At 38.5% G+C, this 18882-nt stretch overlaps 1 protein-coding gene across 3 annotated transcripts; it reads left to right on the top strand.

Moving 5' to 3' along the window:
• Window positions 1-4329: 4329 nt before the first annotated feature.
• On the top strand, window positions 4330-17397 carry RBM45 (RNA binding motif protein 45). Of its 3 annotated transcripts, none has more exons than XM_065069793.1 (10): window positions 4330-4985; window positions 6522-6644; window positions 6778-6904; window positions 8032-8142; window positions 8498-8677; window positions 9582-9711; window positions 10982-11078; window positions 11423-11589; window positions 13022-13218; window positions 16359-17397. In XM_065069793.1, the coding sequence occupies exons 1-9, from the start codon at window positions 4707-4709 to the stop codon at window positions 13212-13214; spliced, it is 1407 nt and encodes a 468-aa protein (XP_064925865.1). In that variant the 5' UTR covers window positions 4330-4706; the 3' UTR covers window positions 13215-13218; window positions 16359-17397. The 3 variants fall into 3 exon arrangements, with proteins under 3 accessions (XP_064925865.1, XP_064925867.1, XP_064925868.1); XM_065069795.1 differs by having other exon boundaries at window positions 4360-4985; window positions 11426-11589; XM_065069796.1 differs by lacking the exon at window positions 16359-17397 and having other exon boundaries at window positions 4376-4985; window positions 12164-13577.
• The last annotated feature ends 1485 nt before the right edge of the window (window positions 17398-18882 follow it).

An 18882-nucleotide genomic window follows, 5' to 3' on the forward strand; every position in this document is an offset into this window, starting at 1 on the left:
CAGACAGCAAGGCAGGCTTTAGCCAGTTGCACCTGGTCTCTTCGGGTATGAACATACAGGGACACTCCACGAGAATCACAAGGAGAAATGTCAATGCATTTCTCAGGCAGAGTGTGTTGCCCTATGTCAAAAGGCAGTGGCAAATCACTCTTCAAAATGCAGCTAAGAAAAGCACTCAGAAAATTTTTGTCATTCAGGCAAATGCTTTAATTGTCTGAACAGTCAACAGAACAGGTTCCAACTATTAAACTGAGAGGGGGAAGTAACTTACAGCTACAGCACAAAAGAAAAAACAAATCAGGTACTTATCCAATTGCATCACAGAACTTCCTACCCAACTCTCATTTTCTCCCTTACTTAAAAACAGCAGCTCGGCTTTATGGAGCACTGTAAGACAATCAGTTAAAGCCCTCAGTGTGCAAGTATTGGAATAATACCAATAAAATGAGAACCTGGAAATAGACGCTATAGCAAGCTAGCAAGTTTTGTACTAATGCTCCTTTCTGTACTGACATAAGGAAACCTTGCTTGATTTAAGTATGTTTTACTCTATTGTGTTTGTGTAAACAGAGAATTAAATTGAAAATCAGAATTTTAATGGTAGATGTTCAGGAGGAGGTTTTAGGAGGACTTTAATCACCTTCATTGATCCTCTACCCTTGCTGAAAATATCTACTAATAAATTGTTTGAGCTAGTTAGTCCTCATTCATTGTACATGTTAAGAGATAAGGATATCGTAATATATACATATATATATACTCTCAAAGATGACAAAGTAGATTATTATGTTGTTTTAATACACAAGGGTTCACTAACTATACAGTGAGTAGGATTATATTTTTAAACCAAAAAGGTCATGGTTATTCAGGTATCTCCTCAAGATTCTTTTAGGGCAGCATCACTACAGAAAGGTTACTTGTCCCCTGAAAATATCTGATATTCTGGATATTCCACTTCCATCATCTTCTTATAGTGTTCTTTTAATTGAAGGATCTATTCTATTCTATTCTATTCTATTCTATTCTATTCTATTCTATTCTATTCTATTCTATTCTATTCTATTCTCTACATACATTTCTTTCCAGATAATAATGCTGAGGATTTTTTTTTTTTCTAAAAGAAAAACTTCATTTAGTTGTCAGCCCTAATACTTATAGGCACTTTCCTATTTACCTAGCCACAACTGAATAATAAGAGTTCCAGTGAGTACTTCTATAGCACAGTCCACAAAGGTCTATGAAATATATGACATGATATAAATAGTACTTACCTCCCAATGCTGTTTATTAGGTATGCATCCTAAAACATAACCTTATTTGATTTTGCCAAGGTCAGTCCCTAATGAATAATTAACATCAAAATAGTAAAACTTGACGTAAGAGCTAATCAAGATTCAAAATTTTTTTCATGGACATTACAGCTGCTGCAGCAATGTTTCATGAAGTTGCCTTTTTCAAGTATGCAATGAGATCAGCTCTTTCATTCTGCTTTTTCATTCCAGCAAAAATCACGTTTCTACCAGGAACGTATTACTTGATTCAAGCTGTTAATTACAAATACAGTACCTTTTCCTGGTTACTAAGGTGCTTTAGAATTAGCTGGTTTTATTTTTCTGTGTTTTCTAGGAAATGTGTATTTTCATTGCAGACAATTCCTGAAAAACAGAAGCCATAATAAAATACAAGTGTATGGGGATATAGCAGAAGATTTGGTGAGGAGATTAGTTAAATGTAAATATGCTCAAGTGACTTGCCCCTGTCTGTAGAAAAAGCACATACATCACACTAATCGTTTTACTGGCCTTGTGTGCTTGATGAGTAGTACCTCTGTGTTAGGTAACATAGGCCTGTGAGAAACTCTAGGCACCTTATCACTATGTCTGAAATTCCTGCTTTGTTGTGAGAAAGAGTGGGAGGCTGTAACTGCCTGAAGCCTTGAAATACAGGCGAGCTCAGCAGGCCCAGCCATCTTCCAGCAGGGCTGAATTTACTAGCGCCTGCGTCCCTGCTTGTGTCACCTCTGCCTGGGAGCTTATGTGCTACTTCAGAGATCCTCCAGTAGAGAGGTAACTAAAATAGAACTTGCTCTTTGCAATGCATTCATGGCCTCTGGCTCTTCTTGCGACATGCCTGCATATGTGTACACAACAAGGCTGGCCTAACATCATATATTTATGAAAATATTGATAGTCTCAAGTCAAAGGTGTGGTGTTCCTGAACATAATGTGCCTAGAATCTAAGAGGAACGTGACCAGAAATGATACATAATATAAATCGCACAAGGTATACATTGTCTTTGTGTCACTTTTATAACTCAGCCATAAATCCTTTTTGCATCATGGGGAGTTACAATTCTTTGCACCATTTCACATACAACTACTTATTATTTCTAAACCATGTAAGTATCTTTGTAATTCCAGTATCCAGTTGTTGAAAATGAGCATCCACAGGTTGACATGAAATTCTTCAAGGCTGTGCTCCATTGAAGGGCATCAGAAAAAGGGTTGTCAATGGCCAGTTCCTGGAATTTCTAGACAGAAGTTGAAAAAACATTGGTGTTTCATTCAAACCCTTCTAAAACCTGTCTGTCAACAGGAGCCTACCATTGTACTGAAGACCACTGAAATACCTCTAACAACATGTCTGAGTTTCTCTTCTGTCCTCTGGAGTTATCACTTCCCATTGTCTAAAGTGGATTTAGATATCACTTTGATGGTGATCTTTTAAAAACTTTTATTAGCATCTGTATGATACGTTCACTAGGTTTATAATGAGAAAAAATAGTTAATAGATGCTGACAATGTTTTGTATGAAGGAAGTCCCAGTGTAAAGTCAAAATCACAAAACATTTCCTAGAAATCACACAAAAATAAAGCCAGTCAATTCTAAAGCACCTTAGTAACCAGAAAAAAAGGACTGTATTTGTAATTAATAGCTTGAATCAAATAATATAATTTATATACAAATAATAGAAATAAAAACAATGAAATCCACACAGAATTACTTTCAATTTTTATTTATTTATTTATATTTTTATTTATTTCCATTGCTTTTCAAGAGTGACTGAAAACTACAAGATAAGTCATAGCTTACATGTAGGTGATGGTGTTTAGTCAAGTGTTCCGAGCAAGACAACTGCAGCACACCATGATGCCAGTAGAGGGTAGTGACCAGCAAACAAATCTAAAAGCGCTCTTAAGAAACAGAAGCGAAAATCTGCCCACTGATACTACAAAGTTCTGGGGAAGCTATATACCTTCTGACCTGATGTGCTAAATGTTGGTAACGTTTCTTTTTAATATAGGGACTGAGTATTTTTGTTTCTGAAACTATACTTTAGATTCATCTGCAGTAATGCAAAGTAAACAGTTGCGAGAGTAACTCCTTGTGCGTAAGGCTTTCTATTGTACCTCTAAAGAAAAAGGTTTTTTTTTTTCCTTCCAACACTGCACCTCATCCATGTCACCTGTTAAGTTTTATTTTTGTTCTTGTTTGCCTCCGAGTAAGAAAATCCTGCAGCCTGTCCTGTTCTGCTGCCACATATACCCCAAAGATTTGGTCCTGTTTGTGCTTTCCACCTCTTTCAACTGTATGGCACTGAGAACATTTCTGAATAAAGACCCAACAGGCTGGAGAATGTTCTGACAGGAGCATCAAGAAGTTCAAGAATGGGAAGTGCAAAGTCCTGCACCTGGGAACAAGCCCATGCACCAGTACCTGCTGGGGTCTGACCAGCTGAAAGTGGCTTTGCAGAAAGAACTTGGGCATCATGGTGGACACCAAGTTGAATATGAGCCAGCAACATGCCTTTGTGGCAAAGAAAGCTGCTGGTATCCTTGGCTACATTGGGAGTGTCACCAGTAGGACAAGGGAGGTGACCCTTTCCCTCTGCTCAGGACTGGTGAGGCCACACCTGGAGTATTGTACTCCGCACAGTACACTGGAGAGAGGGCAGTGAAGGGCTGCTAAGATGACTAAGGAACTGCAGCATCTTTTCCATTAGGAAAGACTTATAAAGCTGGGACTGTTTAGCTCAGAGAAGGCTCAGCATCGATGTTATCAGTACATATAAACAGCTGAAGGGAGGGAAGGAAGAAGACAGATATAGACTCTTCTCAGTGGTGCCCAGGGACAGGACCAGAGGCAATAGGCACAAACTGAAACACAGGACGTTCTGTCTGAACGTCAGGAAACACTTTTTCATTGTGAGGGTGACCGAGCACTGACACAGGTTGTCTAGAGATGTTGTGCTATCTCCCTCCCCGGAGACATTCAAAAGCTGTTGGTCATGGCCCAGGACAGCCGGCTGCAGGTGTCCCTGCCCGGGCGGGCTTTGGCCCCGCCGGCCTCCGGAAGCTCCGCCCGTTCGGTGCCTGCGACACGGCTCCTGGCCGGGCACTGCCAAGGGCGGCGGGGAGCCCGGGGGCGCCTCTCCTGGGTACCAGCCCTCCAGGTCACACCGCACAGCCCAGCCAAAAGCCACGCTGCCCCATCCGCAGGCCAGCCGCTGAAGTCCGGCGTGGAGCAGGCCACAAAACCCTCCTAACCTCCCACAGCCAGCGAAGCCTCGGCCCAGATTAGGGGCAGAGAGGCGGGCGGGGCGCGGCGGAAGAGGCGGAGGATACGTCGTTTCCCCGGCGGAAGGAGGGTTGCGATCGTTCCCCGCCGGCCTCCGAGAAAAGCCAGTGGTCCCCCGCGGCCTCACTATGGAGGAGAGCAGTGGTTTCCGTTTGTCGGCTGAGTGCCTGGATGAGCCGCCCAACAGCCGCATCTTCGTGGTGCTGGGCAAGGACACCGGGGAGGCACTGATCCGGGAGCGCTTCTCGCCCTTCGGGGACATCCAGAACATCTGGCTGCTGCGTGACAAGCGCACCAATGAGTCCCGCGGCATCGCCTTCATCAAGTTCGCCCGCAGCTCGCAGGCCTGCAAGGCCATGGAGGAGATGCACGGCCGCAGCCTGGCCCCCGACACCAAGCCCATCAAGGTACGGCCGCCGGGTGGCGGCCCCGCTCCCTTCCCAGCATGGCGGCCGTGGAGGGCGGCAGGCCTCGCCCGCCGCGCCCGGACCTTGTCGCTTTTAGGGAGCGCTGACCTACGCGGGGGCAGCGGGGAGCCCTTCGGCGGGGCCGGGCTGCGGGACGGCCGGTGGCGGAGCCCCGCCGGGAGCAGCCCCTGAAAGCCCGAAGCGAGCCGGCGGCCTCGCTTGGCGGCGAGCCGCCGCGGGGAGCCCAGGCCCGCTCCTCGGGGCCTCCTCGCCGCACATACGGCTGCTGATGCCACTTGTTGGGTCAGAGCGGGGCGGTTCGGTTGCGGGCGTGCGGGCTCGTCCCGCCTTTGCCTGACGTTCCCACGCGTGGGATAAGCTGTAACAGGCCTGTGGAAAACGTAGAACCTGGAAACTAGCTTTTCCTTCGTTAGTGTTTGGTTTGGGGTTTGTTGTGTTTTCTGTTGTGTGGATTTGTTTGGTTTTTTGGTTTTTTTTTGGGGGGGGGGGGGGCGGTGGTGGTGGTTTTTTTTGTGTGTGTGTGTGGTTTTTTTTAAACTTGATGGCATCTCTGAAATATTCTAAGACAGCAGGTTTTGAGTGTTGTAAACAAGATCCACATGGATAAATAGAGCTGGCTTTCAATAATATTTTATATTGGATTTGTATTTTGTGCACAAGTTCTTTTCAAATTATTTTTTTCTCACTGTTAGTTTTCAACCTTTTCAGTTGTTTTTGTATTCCTCAAGTACTGAGAAGATATCAATCACTTTGAACAGTGAAAAAAGGTTCCATGTGTTTCATTTGAAAAAGCAATTGAGTCAGTAAAACCTTTTCTGAAGAACTTGCCATTAGAAGCCAAGAGATCAGAGCTGTATTTCTTACTCCCCTGCATGGCCGTTAGAAAAATAATTTAAGAGCTTTGCGGAATCAGTTACTACTTTTGTGTCAGAGGCTTACTTTAAAGGTTGTTTGTGTTTCTCTTAATTGCTTGGGTTTTTCTGATTCGTTTTGTTTGTTTGTTCATTTGTTTGTTTTGCGTGTGTGTGTGGTTGTCTTCTGTGGTGCACTTCTGAGAAGAAATCTGTTTCAGTAATAAAAAAAGATTTTAACACTTACATATGCGAGGTTGTGATCCTTCGTAGAGCACTAGATGTGCAGACCTTAGCCCAGCTGAGCAGTGACCTGCGGCAGCAAGGTTTCATTAAGCTGCTGGGCTTTTCTGTTTGCTTGCTTATTTTTTGTTGCTACGGCTATACTAGGCCTGTTGCAGTATTGCATTTGTTGCTACCTCTTATGCCACCTGCGACATTGACAGTGCTGCTGAATCAGGATTTGTAATTCCTGACAGTTCTTCATTACCTCCAGTGAGAACTTCTGCTGGCCCCTGTCCTGTTTGAGAAACCATTTGAGGTGTATTGTATTTGTAGGTCTCTTGTTATAGATGCATCTGTGATCAGAAATGTTTTGTTTTGTTTTTAAAAACAGTTAAGACCCTTTCTCCAGTAATTAATGTTTTTGTGATTGTTTCATTAGGTATTTATCGCACAGTCAAGAGCTTCTGGAAGCCACCGAGACGTTGAAGATGAGGAGCTTACGCGAATCTTTGTTATGATACCAAAAACCTATACGGAGGAAGATCTGCGAGAGAAATTTAAGGTACTGATTTGTTGTTGCTTCATTGTTATTTGAAATTGGCTTTTTCTTCTTTAGTTTTTCTGGAAGGGTTTAACGCGTGGAACTTTAATGCATTTCAAATATTGTAAATTAATACCCTTTTTAATTGTTCTAGATGTATGGAGACATTGAATATTGCAGCATTATTAAAAACAAGACTACTGGAGAAAGTAAAGGTTTGGGCTACGTGAGGTATTTAAAACCATCGCAAGCTGCCCGAGCAATTGAAGAGTGTGACCGAAGTAAGAATCTGACTGAATTATTTCAAATTTTTCACAATAATTGTGTATTATTGTTGATGTACTTTTAATTTTTAGTTTTGTTTGCAGGTAAATTATTTATGATGTAAACACATCTTGAGACAAAGTTATATTGCAAATAAAAACCAGTATTATTAACATTAATTGAGAACAATCACCTGATTATATTCTTGCAGGACCAACCTGCAAGTAAAATCAGTGAAAAGAGTTTTGAAATGGATATAGAGTTTTCTTTCATGTGTTATTATTGGTCTGTAATGTAGGCTTCAAACACAGGAAAACCTCATTGTACTGTATCCCTGGGAATGTGCGTTTTTAGTCATATATTTGATATAAAATGAATTTATATGTGAAAACATATCTAATAATCCATGGAGATTCTGTTGTGGTTACACATGTGCTTTTTCCCCCTCCCATTAATACATGTAATACATGTAATACATGTATTCTACATCATATCTATCATAAGTGGTTCTACAAAAATGATATTTGTGACAATTGTTGCACAGGAATACAAGTCTGAGATTACTTAGCAGTTAAAATTTATTTCTTTTCTGCTGTGAAGATAAAATGAAGTTATTTGGATATCATGAGGGTAATACCTAATTCTTTCATAAAAGCAAAATCTAGACCAGTACAAAACATACATAAACTGTTGTTACAGCGTGTAAGTTCAGGTGTTTGCCTCTGGAGTATCTCTGAATCCTGCTGAGTATCGCCGAATGGCTGAGGTTGGAAGGTCACCTCTGGTGGTCATTCTGCCTGGCCTCCCTGCTCAAGCAGGGTTACCAGAGTTGCCCAGAACCGTGCCCAGGTGGCTTTTGAATATCTCCAAGGATGGAGACTCCACAGCCTCCCTGGGCAGCCTGTGCTCCGTCCCCCTCACAGCAAGTAGCAGTGTCTGGTTTGTGACTAGGAGTAGTTCTGTGTGGAACCTTCGTACAGTTATTATGACAGACTTCAGTTACAGATTAGTTATTTTCCTGAAGCCAGCACTTACTGAGTTTTCTGAAGAATATGCTTTTAAATACAGTACTTGAAGAATGCAGATCCAGTCAGGTAATTCACATGTGTTGAGGTGTTATAATATGTGTGGTTATTTCTTTCAGGCTTCAGGGCCATTTTGGCTGAACCTAAAAATAAGTCATCAGAGTCTTTCGAACATGATTATTACTGTAATAACATGAGGCAAGACATTAGAGGAAATACGCTTCAGTTTTGTAAGTCACAGCTTTTTATACTAAAAATGATTTGTAGCCATGAATATGGTCACAAAGTAAGAATGTAGTTTGGTAAAAGGGAAGCTAACAGAGGCTTACATCAATGCTTAAGTAGTAAAAGAGTAGATTGGGTGTTGGAGTTAGAAACAAGTCGGGTATTTTGTTTCAATATTTTTATGGCTTGCTTTGCTCTAGTTGGCCCATTATTTTGTGACTTGGATTGGTGATATAAATATGTTACCTTTAGTATATGGTTGACCTAGATTGCTTTTAAAAGTTGAATGAAAATTATGTATGAAATGAAGGCATGCTAGTGTGATGATTCAAATTATTCATTTTAATGTTGATTATTGAGGTGGGCAGCCAGAGTTTTGTAGTTTTGAAAAAAACGAGAGCAGAATTCAAGAGTCAGTCTCCAAACGTCTGTCAGTGTTATCGCGGCTTCCCTTTATCCAAGAGCAGCTGTTCGCCCTCTTTGATCTAGTCCCAGGACTGGAGTATTGTGATGTTCAGCGCGATCCTCATACAAATAGTGGTAAGTAAAGGTGCAAAATTTTTGATTTTGTGAAGGGAATGCATCTTAATTGTACTTCAGTTCATTTGTATTGCAAAATAACGGTACACTTGTCGGAAAGAATTAATGTTTTGTGTGTCAATGGCTGCTGCTATCACTGCATAAACTCAAGAATTCAGTTTTGTTTGAACCCCTGTTTACAGGTGGCCTTAAATACCTTTGTTTTCAGATAATAGAATCTTGAGGACAGAATCAAAACCATGAGAACTGTTCTTTCGTCAAATTAAGTTAGTAGCTTTGGTCAGAATAAAAGAAGTTTGAAAATTATTAGGCGTCTAGTTTTGATGTTCTCTGAACAGGTCTTCTGAGTTTTCATCTTGAAATAAGTTGTGTCTGTGTGTAGAAACTGACATAAGTAAATGCAAATAGATCATTCCAAAACAAATAATGTTTTGTATTGGAAAGATTTTTTTTTTTTGTTTCAGGCTTGTTTTGATATTGTTGAGGAAAAATGTGGAGGAGCTCTCTTCTTCAAGAAGCTTGAAATGGAAATGATTCAGAGAGCTAAAATTAAACTTTAGTACTTGAGATTCACTATTGGTGGGATAATTGCATTTTAAAGTGAAACTGTATATTTTTGTTTCTAAATCAGGGTTAGGGAAGAAATGTTTTTACTTGTGTGGCTTTATTATCAGCTTTTCAAGATAGCATAAATATAGTTGATCTGTCACTAGTTAATTCCACTGAAGCTTTCTTCACAAATCATACTAATGTTGCCATTAAGTCATATATCTGTGGTAAAAGACTTAAGAATTTTGTATCATGCCTGACAAATGTGCAGTTTAATTATATTGCTTTAAATGAGAGTAGTTTGTTCTTTGGATTTACCTGCATCATGCTGAAACTGTGTGCACTGTGTTTGTAGGTTACGCTGTGATTCAGTACAGTACTGCTGCATCAGCTATATATGCCAAGTATAAACTACATGGTTTTGAGTATCCTCCTGGAAATCGATTAACTGTAACTTTCCTAGAAGATGGGAATGATAGCTCAGAGTAAGTACCAGTACATAGAGATAGCAAGATTTAAGTTGTGTTCTGGAGAGCAAAGTTTAAAATAAATAAATGTTTTTAACACGAGTAACAGCAATGTCACTGTGATCTTATTTCATACTCATAGTATTTTCTGAAATGTAGGTGGTTTGGTGGTTGTTTTTTGTTTTTTGAATGGTTTAGAATTAGCTTTTTGAAACTTGCTAGTCTTTTGTAAAGGTAAGATTAAAATGTATATTCTTCAGATATATTGGAAAATCTTGGAGTTGGCAAGAACTGTTGTGAATGTCTCTTGTAATATGTAGCAAGGCTGGAATGTGTTTTTTGATGAGGTTTTTGTATTAAAACCAGATTGATCTGCTTGATCTCTTGGTTGTGTTTGTAGTACTGCAAATAGTAGCCTTGTGAAGCAGGTATGTAGAGTAAAACCGAGTGCTCAGCATCTGGTATCCCCACCATATGGGGATGATCAGGTTTTACTTAGACGATCTCTGGTCTGTTCCTGTGATTTCAATGCCCATTGCAAGTTGGAGCAGCCTGGGTGTTTTCCTGCAGTGAATATTTTGACCTAGTTTTCTTCCTGAAGGAATCTAGTTCATGTCAAACCTGTTCTGGGATATCGGTGAGGATATTGAGGAGAAACAATGGGGAGATTTGCTTCAGCAATCCATGCCTGATCTGAACTAAAAAATTAATTGCAGCCATCCTTCTTGCAAACAATTTCCTTCATTCTTCAATAATTCCTGCTATTTTGTGGTTCTACAACGTGCACTGAGAATCTATGCAAAAAGTGCAATTGCTTTTTCTTATTCCACAGCAGATCAAAGAAAATTACTGAAAATGAGAGCGGGAAGTAAACATTATGTGGTCATATTCTGACTTCTGAATTTTATTTCTGTGTTCTTTATTGAAACAGGTGACATTTTTCTGTCCCTTCTGCCTTTTAGGTACCTTTCACAAAATGTAGTGGGCTCTGTAAAGTCGGTGTTTAATTTATTTTTTTTTTTTCTCCTAGAGTATTAAAAAAACCAAAGATGTTTGTATTTTTTATATGTAGAAATGTATGAGTGTTTTAAGCCAATTGCAGCTGGCAAGCATAGGTCATGTCTGGAGTGTCATGAAAGCCCGATGTGCTTTTTGTTATCTACATGAGTTTACAGATTTCCAGGGATACTTTTAGATGTGCATTAAAACTTATTTTCTCTTGCTGAATTTAAGGTTACTGTAGCTTGGCTCTTTTTTAAAAATGGTTTATTATAATTTCTGCTTGCAGCCTTATCAGAAAAATGGCAACGCAGCTGGTAACGGCACAGGTGTCATCAGTGTTGCGGAACAGCAATGCAGTTGTTCAGCAGTATAGGACACCTCCTGTAAGTTAATATCATGGATACTGTTAATATTCTTCTGAATTGTTGTAAGAAACTTCAGAAATGTCAATAAAGAACACTGCTCGCTTCCTTCTGTAACTGCTTTAGGTGCTACATTTTTAAGATGTACCTCTGGTTCGTTTGTACAGTTTTATTCCCTGTAAAGTTGCCTGACATTACTTGAATTTATTGTCCCATTTAATGAAATAACCGAAGTAAACAACTTAATATGTGAACTGGTAGAGCCTGTTTCTGTCCTGTGATGGGAACAAAAACCATGAAATAGATAAAATGACTCTTCCCCCCCCCCAAATTAATTTATACTTGCATTTTTTTTCCTATTTCAGCAGGTGTTTGGAGGAGCTTCTGGCCCACAGTTACTTCAGCCCCAGACAGATGCCGTACTTCCACCAATCAAAAAAAAAGTTCCACCTGACACTTCCGTGAAGGAAAGGCTTTTCGTACTTTTTCATCCTCATCCTTTACCTGTAAATGTATTGGAGGATGTGTTCTGGTAAGACTCCATTTACAAATATGGACTCTAACAAAAAAAAATAACTGTTAAATATTTAAAATAAATGCTGGGAAAAAAAAAAAAATCATGAAAACTCCGGAAAAGACCTTGTACAGTGATCAATAAGTGATCAAAGGTACCAGTTGGTTTTTCAAACAAATGTGTAATGAAACTCGCCTTGAAATATAAATGCAGTGGCATCAGTACAGCAGCTTTATTATTGGTTAATGTAATTTGAAGTACGATGTCTAGTCTCATAAATGTTTTATTAGCAAATAAATGTAGTACTTCCTGGTCTTATAGCCTAATTTATTTGGCATTCTTACACATTTATTTAAGGAATTTAAGTATTTTGATAAATTTCCACAGTAACTTAAGGAAGTAAGTATAGGGAGGCTTTTTTTCTGGTATGTCCTGAGACATTTTGATGGTTTGCATCTTATTGGCTCTGTTTCAGTTGTCCTTTCACACTATGTCCCTATGAGGAGCAAAGATTTGAGAAACTATTTTTGCCATCTTTAAAACAAATCTGTAGTTCCTCAGTTTTCCAGTATTTTGTATTATTTATTTTTAGTATACTCATGAAGAAAAAGACATTTCCTTCTTGTAATAGCTGACATTTGCGATACATCATTGGAAAGCCGAAGTATTTTCAAAGCACTGGGAGGCGAAAGAAACAATATGCATCTGTGTGGAAAACTACTTATTTGATACACTGGATTTTCTTAATCAGATGCTGGAGAAGAAAAAGACTATGCATGCTAGTCTTGACACTTACAGGACTTCAGTATGGACCAAGTGGACTTTATTTTTTAAAAACAGTTTTTAAGGAACTGTGGGAATCTCCTGAGGACTGGAAATCTGGGGGTTTCCCTCAAGCTTCAGCTCTTGCTTTGAGTCATTTCAGTGAGACCTTTTTGAAGATGAGTCATAACTGAACAAGTTCATTAAAGTTTAGCCTCTGAATTATCTGCTGGTTTATGTGTGTGTATGTTCTTTATGGTTCATTTGTTGTTGTTTTGTGTGTGTGTGTTGTGGGTTTGTTTTTGTTTGTTTGTTTGTTTGTTTTTGTGGCTTTTTGTTGTTGTTTTTTGTGGGTTTTTTTTAAATGCCACTTACTGTTTGGGGACTATGGTATTGTTTGGTTTTACATATTCTTTTAAATGAGATAAATCACTGGTGCTTGTGGTTATGTTGTGATATTCCATAGAAAACATTGCCTACAAACTTCTGGTTTACTTCTATTCCTGCCTGGAATTCTAGAAAAGGAAATATGAAAATTGGGAATTCTGGAAGAGGGCAGCACAAGAAAGTATAGCATACATATGAGAATACAGTTTTTGCAGTTACCTATTATCCAATCTGAAGTATATATGATTTGGTATCTATGTTACGGCAAAACCTGTAAACTATTTTTTTTTTCCCTCCCCAGTCGTTTTGGAAACTTGATAAAAGTTTATCTTGTGGCTGGAAAAAATGTGGCCTATGCAAAATTTGCAGATAGAGCAAGTGCCAGCGATGCCATAACTGCATTACACGGCAAGATTGTAAATGGTGTCAGGCTAAAAGTCAGGCTGGCAGACTCGCTGACAGAAGAATCCAACAAACGTCAGAGAACTTACTGAGCGGGTGAGTACCCAGTCTGTGCTGTTACTTAAACTGGAGTTCAACTACTTGAAATAGCGACAGGCGGAGTATTTTGAAGTTAGATATCAACATGTAATGATAAACTTTTAAATCTATTTTTAGCTAACAACTTGAAATTTGATTTGTTATATATTTGTATACATATCTGTGTATTTATGGGGGGTGTGTATGCTTATATATGCATATGTACACTTTATTTTAGTACAAATCTATTTTTTATAATTTTTGAACAAATATGAACCAGTTGATTAACATCAGTCTGGACATTCATAGAAATGTTCACTTTATGTACGTAAGAGTTAACATTGAAGAGAGTATGTACAAATAAACAATAGAACTGAGATCAGCCTCTGTGTGTCTTTCTTTCATTAAAAACACCATCCCTCACACTGGTGTTGGATAAAGATGCAGAGTTTAGTCCTTCAAGGGCAGAGGAGGGAAGGAATAAATAAAAATGGGTATGGGAAGCACAGGGAAGGTTGTCAGGTGAAACCAAAGCTTTTGGATATTTGGTTCATCTGGGTTCTCAGAAATTGGCTGTAGCTGAAATGTGTATTAGTAAAAATGTTGTGGAGCCTGTTATGGTGGGATTGAGGTGTATGTTTAAGATAATTAGTTTGAAAATTTATTAGTTGGTGCTGATGGCACTGAAAGCTGGCTGAGCTTCTAGAGAGGTTTTATAGACTTCAGAGACCAAAATTCACATGTTCTTTTAAAACATTGGTTTGACTCAAATTATGGTTTTGTGTTTTTTAATCGTTAGGGCTATTGCCAAACGTGAAATATAGTTGGGGGAGAAAAAGCTAAGCCCTGTTTTCTACAGAATAACTCCCAAATATTACTGTAGCTTCCAAATAATTTCAGTAGCCATATTATGTTCATCGGGGACATGCAATTTTGCATTATCTCGTTCAGAAAACATCACATGAAATCCTGATGCTCTTCACATCAATATTTTGCTTCTAAGCTTCACTCTTTGTACCTTTATATGTGTAGATGCTCTTTGTGACCTGGGAGTTGCAAAGATAAAAAAAAGATTCTGCCCACAGTGTTCTTTTCCTCCTTTTGTCCAAAGGACTTTCATGTTGTTCTTTTGATAAGCAGCGGTTCCTAAAGGTGGCCTTAGTCTTTATGTGCAACTTGCTTTAAAAATAAAAATATTTTTAGCATTCTTTTTCTGTATTGAATTGTAGCTAAAACTCATTTGAAACTTTTTTTAATCAGTTGTTCTGGTGAATGCAACTTTAAGTAACTTGTACTCTTATCTTTGTACAAAGGTTTTTTGTTGTTGTTGTTTTTAATGTGAGTTTTATTTCCAATAATGAAAGGCCAGCCTCTTGGTCACTACAGGAAAAACTATGATGTAAAGCGTAACATAATACCAAGTCTATTCTAACTACTTCTTAGGAGAAAAGTGTGGGTACAATATGCATCCAAAATTAGAAGGATGATTTATCCTTCAGAAAGTCATTACCTCTTAAAAAATATGAAATCCTTTCTGAAGTCCTGTTGTATTGCTTGCCTTTTATCTGTAACAAAGTGTTTAGATTTCTGCAACAGACTTTTCTTTACAAGATTCTCTGATTAAAATCCATGATAAGATGTGTGAATTCAATAGAATCTGTATGAAAATAAATTGAATTAGTCAATTGAACTAAATTTAAATATAATGTTTATGATTTTGATGCATTTCTTATGACTTTTTGGAGTTTTCTCCAATAATATTTTTATTCTGTAAGTATTTTAAAATATAATTTACTAAATTGTTTTGTTAAAATGCCGTAGGGTAATGTGCTACTGATAAGACTCTTGAAATGTAAACTTCTGATCATAAGAACAGTTTATCTTATAACCACCTTTGTTTATCAGGAGAATTTGAGTACGTATGTATTAATAATCTAAACTAATACATCTAATGAATTTTGCAGGCTCTGGCTCTCCTTGTTTATATGAGTAGTTAAACGTATCAGAGAAATGATGGAAATACAGACTAATAAGATTCTCTTAACTACTTCAAGTTCTAACATAAGGGTTTTTTTTGGGGGGGTGAGGTTCTCACCTCTTATGCTAAGTATTACTGCTTGAAATAATCACTTTAAACTGACTTGCTTTGAGTCAGTGCAGGCTTGAGAAGGCAACCATGGTGTCTCTAGGCAGTTGCTAAAAGCAGGAACCATTTTAATGTTCTTGGTGTTCATCAGCTTGTGCTCTATTCTCAGGTTTTTTCATTGCCTTCCGTATTTCCTGAGAACCTTTCTGCATTTGTCTGTTGCCTGTTGTGTAAATTATATCACTTGGAAACAGGAGAGAAAGAAAATAATTTGGTGTCTTTCAGAAGAATGTATTGTGGAATTCCGATTAATTCCTTCATTGCAACCTAGTAATTGTATTTAAATACCACCCCCCAAAAAACGCAAGCAAACCCACAAACAAACAGAATAAACCACCAAAATAAACCAACCAACCATCCCAAACATTTTTCATGAAGCTTTCAAGCAGTCCTTAGGAAGCAGAGCTTGTAACTAGCACTATATTAGAAATGCAAAACACAGATATCTAAGGCTGGATTCTGTGGCTCTTAATAATCATCACTGATTGGTTTTAACCCCCCCCTCTGGAAATGTTTGGTGTTGCTTCTAAATAATTATTTAGTTACTTACTAAGTTGAAAAACATTCTGTCATGAAATACTTGGTTATTGTCTTGTATTATGCTTGTCCTGAAAAAGTTCTGCATCACTGATTCGATTTGCATTCCTTTTTTAGTTAAAACTTTACTAAAATTCTGATGTTTAACATGTCTATTTATAATTATTTATTTCTATGCAAAAATGTTTTAAAACAAGGAGTTGTGTCATAGTTGAAGTATAAATAAGTAAAAAAATTAACTCTATCTTGTATAAACTGTACACTTCAGAAAAATAGCTGGCTTTCGCACACTGCTCAGAAGAAAGGATACTTTAAAAGCTAGATAAGCATATATGAAATTTATTAATATTCTTTTAAGTGTACTAAAAGCCTTATATGCTGTTGTAACAATTATATTTTAAAATATGCATATTTTAAAATAAAAATAGGTATGTTGCTTTTTGATACTATTTTTGTACTTGTGTTTTTTCTACAGAAACTAAATAATGACATGACCCTCGACTGACTGACTGACTGAAAACGTGACTAGACATGGTTCCCGTGGACAGTGACAGCTTTTGTTTTAATTGTTACTTAGTTGATCTTCTCTTTCTCTCTCTCTCTCTTTCTCTCTCTATATATAGTACTTCCTGGTTTTGAAAATGCAGACGTGAAGTTCTCAAAATTGTCTAAGCGTTGAAAGTTTTAAACTGGTGGTTGTTCTTGTAGTAGTTTATAGCCTTTTATGACAGAAATGTATCTCTTGTGTTTAGCTAAATTCCTCCTCTAAGATGGAAATTACAATGATGGTGGAAATAAAGGAGTCAGCATTTTGTAGCTTGGCTGGTTAATTGATGATGATTCAGATTATAACTGTTGAAACAGGAGACATTTCTTATGATCCAAATTGCATTGAAAACATAAATACAGCAGTAAATTCAAAGAAAATGAAATAACTATTTCAAAAACTGCTAGCAAACCTGTCAGTTTTAAGCTAGTTTTTAGAAAGTAGCTGTAATCAAGAAAATTATTCAAGTGCTTAAATATTTTGTTGGTTTGGGCCAAAAGTATTCATTATGCTTTGTATGCTGTTTAGTGAAAAGGACATTTAACTGTGGATCAGACTACCAGAGCTGTTCACATTTATGCTTTCTTATCCTGACATCTTTTGGTTGTAGCTGTGGGGAAAGTATGGAGTTTAGGGATATTGTATTGTTTGGGGTTTTGTTGTTTGGTTTTGGTTTTGTTTTGTTGTTGTTGTGTTTTTCTTTTTTTTGTTTTGGTTTTTGTTTGTTTGTTTTTTGGGTTTTTTTAAAGAAGCTTTCAATGCATATGTTGTTTGAGTAAGAACTGGACATTTGAACATTTCAGCAGGATGAAGATAATTACAGTATTGATGAAGCATAAATGAAGATAGTTTCCATAAGTATTTGCACGGAGAATTTTCAAATGCTGAGTGCTTTTCTGTGTATTTCTGAATACTGCTTGTTGAATTGAAAATATCCTGGTTATTAAAATAATTTATACAGATAAAATTGATAAATTCTAGTTGTATGCATACTAGATGCTCTTGGATGCATCCTGCTTCCCAACATCTCCAGTCCTGCTCCCCTCATCGTTGACATGGAGCGCCCTGGAACTTCCTCTGGCTCTGAGCTCCTTCAGAAAGGTTTCCTCCCAAAGAGTCCCCAGCCCACAGGAAAACCGGTGAGAAAGCAGGTCTGGCTCCCTTAGTTACCAGGTGTGGGATAGTGCACTGGGTTTCAGAGTAGACATGGCCAGTGCAGACAATTCTAATAGGATGGGAGAGTTGTTTACATTGATAAGAGGGATTGTGTCACAGGGGAGACAGTGAATGACAGCCCATGGTGGATCTGGATAGCGGGGTTTATTTAAGAACCGCCCTTTACCTACTTTTCTCCCCTTCCACATAGCCTCAGACTGCCTTCCCAGCGAGGAGTTTGCTGCTGTAAGGGGGGGCTGAGGAGAAAGCTGCATTTGTGCTGTGCAGCTGCTCGCAGTCACCAGTCTGGGGTCCCAGTGCCCCTGGGCAGCCTTTGGTGTTTGTTTCTATACAGCTCAGTGAGCTCCAGGATCGTCCCCCCTGCCACAATCTTCGCCTTCTGCTTCTCCAGCCCCTTATTTTTTTTCCAGGAACTACTTCTTATCTGAAACCTCCCTTGCAGCCTCCTTTGTGTTGCTCTGAGCCCCTGACTTTCCCATCTCAATAGTGAATGTGCACAAGTACAGTCCCTTCTGATTAGTGGTTTTGTCTTCAGTCTCTTTATTAATTTAAGCTATGTTTTTATCTACGACAGATGGCCTCCTTTTCTTGGTTTGTCTGTTTCTTTTTCAAAAAGAAGAGGGAAGTGAGAACGTATTGGGAAATACTTCCAGTTGTAAGTAGCTGAAAGCTGTTGGTGCAACCCTCTTTAATTTGTCTCTATTGTTTTACCACAGCAAAAGACATCTACCCATAAAAGCAATGCCCCTGCTTGGGGTTTGGGGTGGGAAGAGGAGGGAACAGAAGAGCAGAGCTTTCAATACAGTCTTTTTAACTGGAAGATAGGCTTGCTTAAAACTTCACCATTTGGTGCTTTACAGTCAGCTGTCTTAAAATCCTGCTAGAAATCAAACCTACATTAGCCATCTTGTAATATTATGTGTCTTCACCGAGTATCAAATTAATGCAATTAGCCAAGTATCTACATGCAGGATACATAATGTTTCTTATGCATCATGTATTTAAAAACATCTGGTAAATTAGTAAGCATCAGTTCTACTGTGCAAATGTGACACAGATGTGGTGCTTGTGTAGCAGGTCTGACACATGCTGCTGAGTGTGTGTGATGTTGTGCATCTTACATCCTAGGAGTAAGTTAAATACAGCCTACAAGAGCTGAGATACTGTGCCAGTCCAAGCATCTTTTAAGTCTATGTGCAGATCTTAACTGTCTTTGTCTTTGCTCAAAAGAGTGCTTTAAAGTATAGGATAATGGTGTGTGTATTCTTTAGATGAC

This window comes from Columba livia, chromosome 7, assembly GCF_036013475.1.
Source record: "Columba livia isolate bColLiv1 breed racing homer chromosome 7, bColLiv1.pat.W.v2, whole genome shotgun sequence".
Taxonomy (NCBI): domain Eukaryota; kingdom Metazoa; phylum Chordata; class Aves; order Columbiformes; family Columbidae; genus Columba; species Columba livia.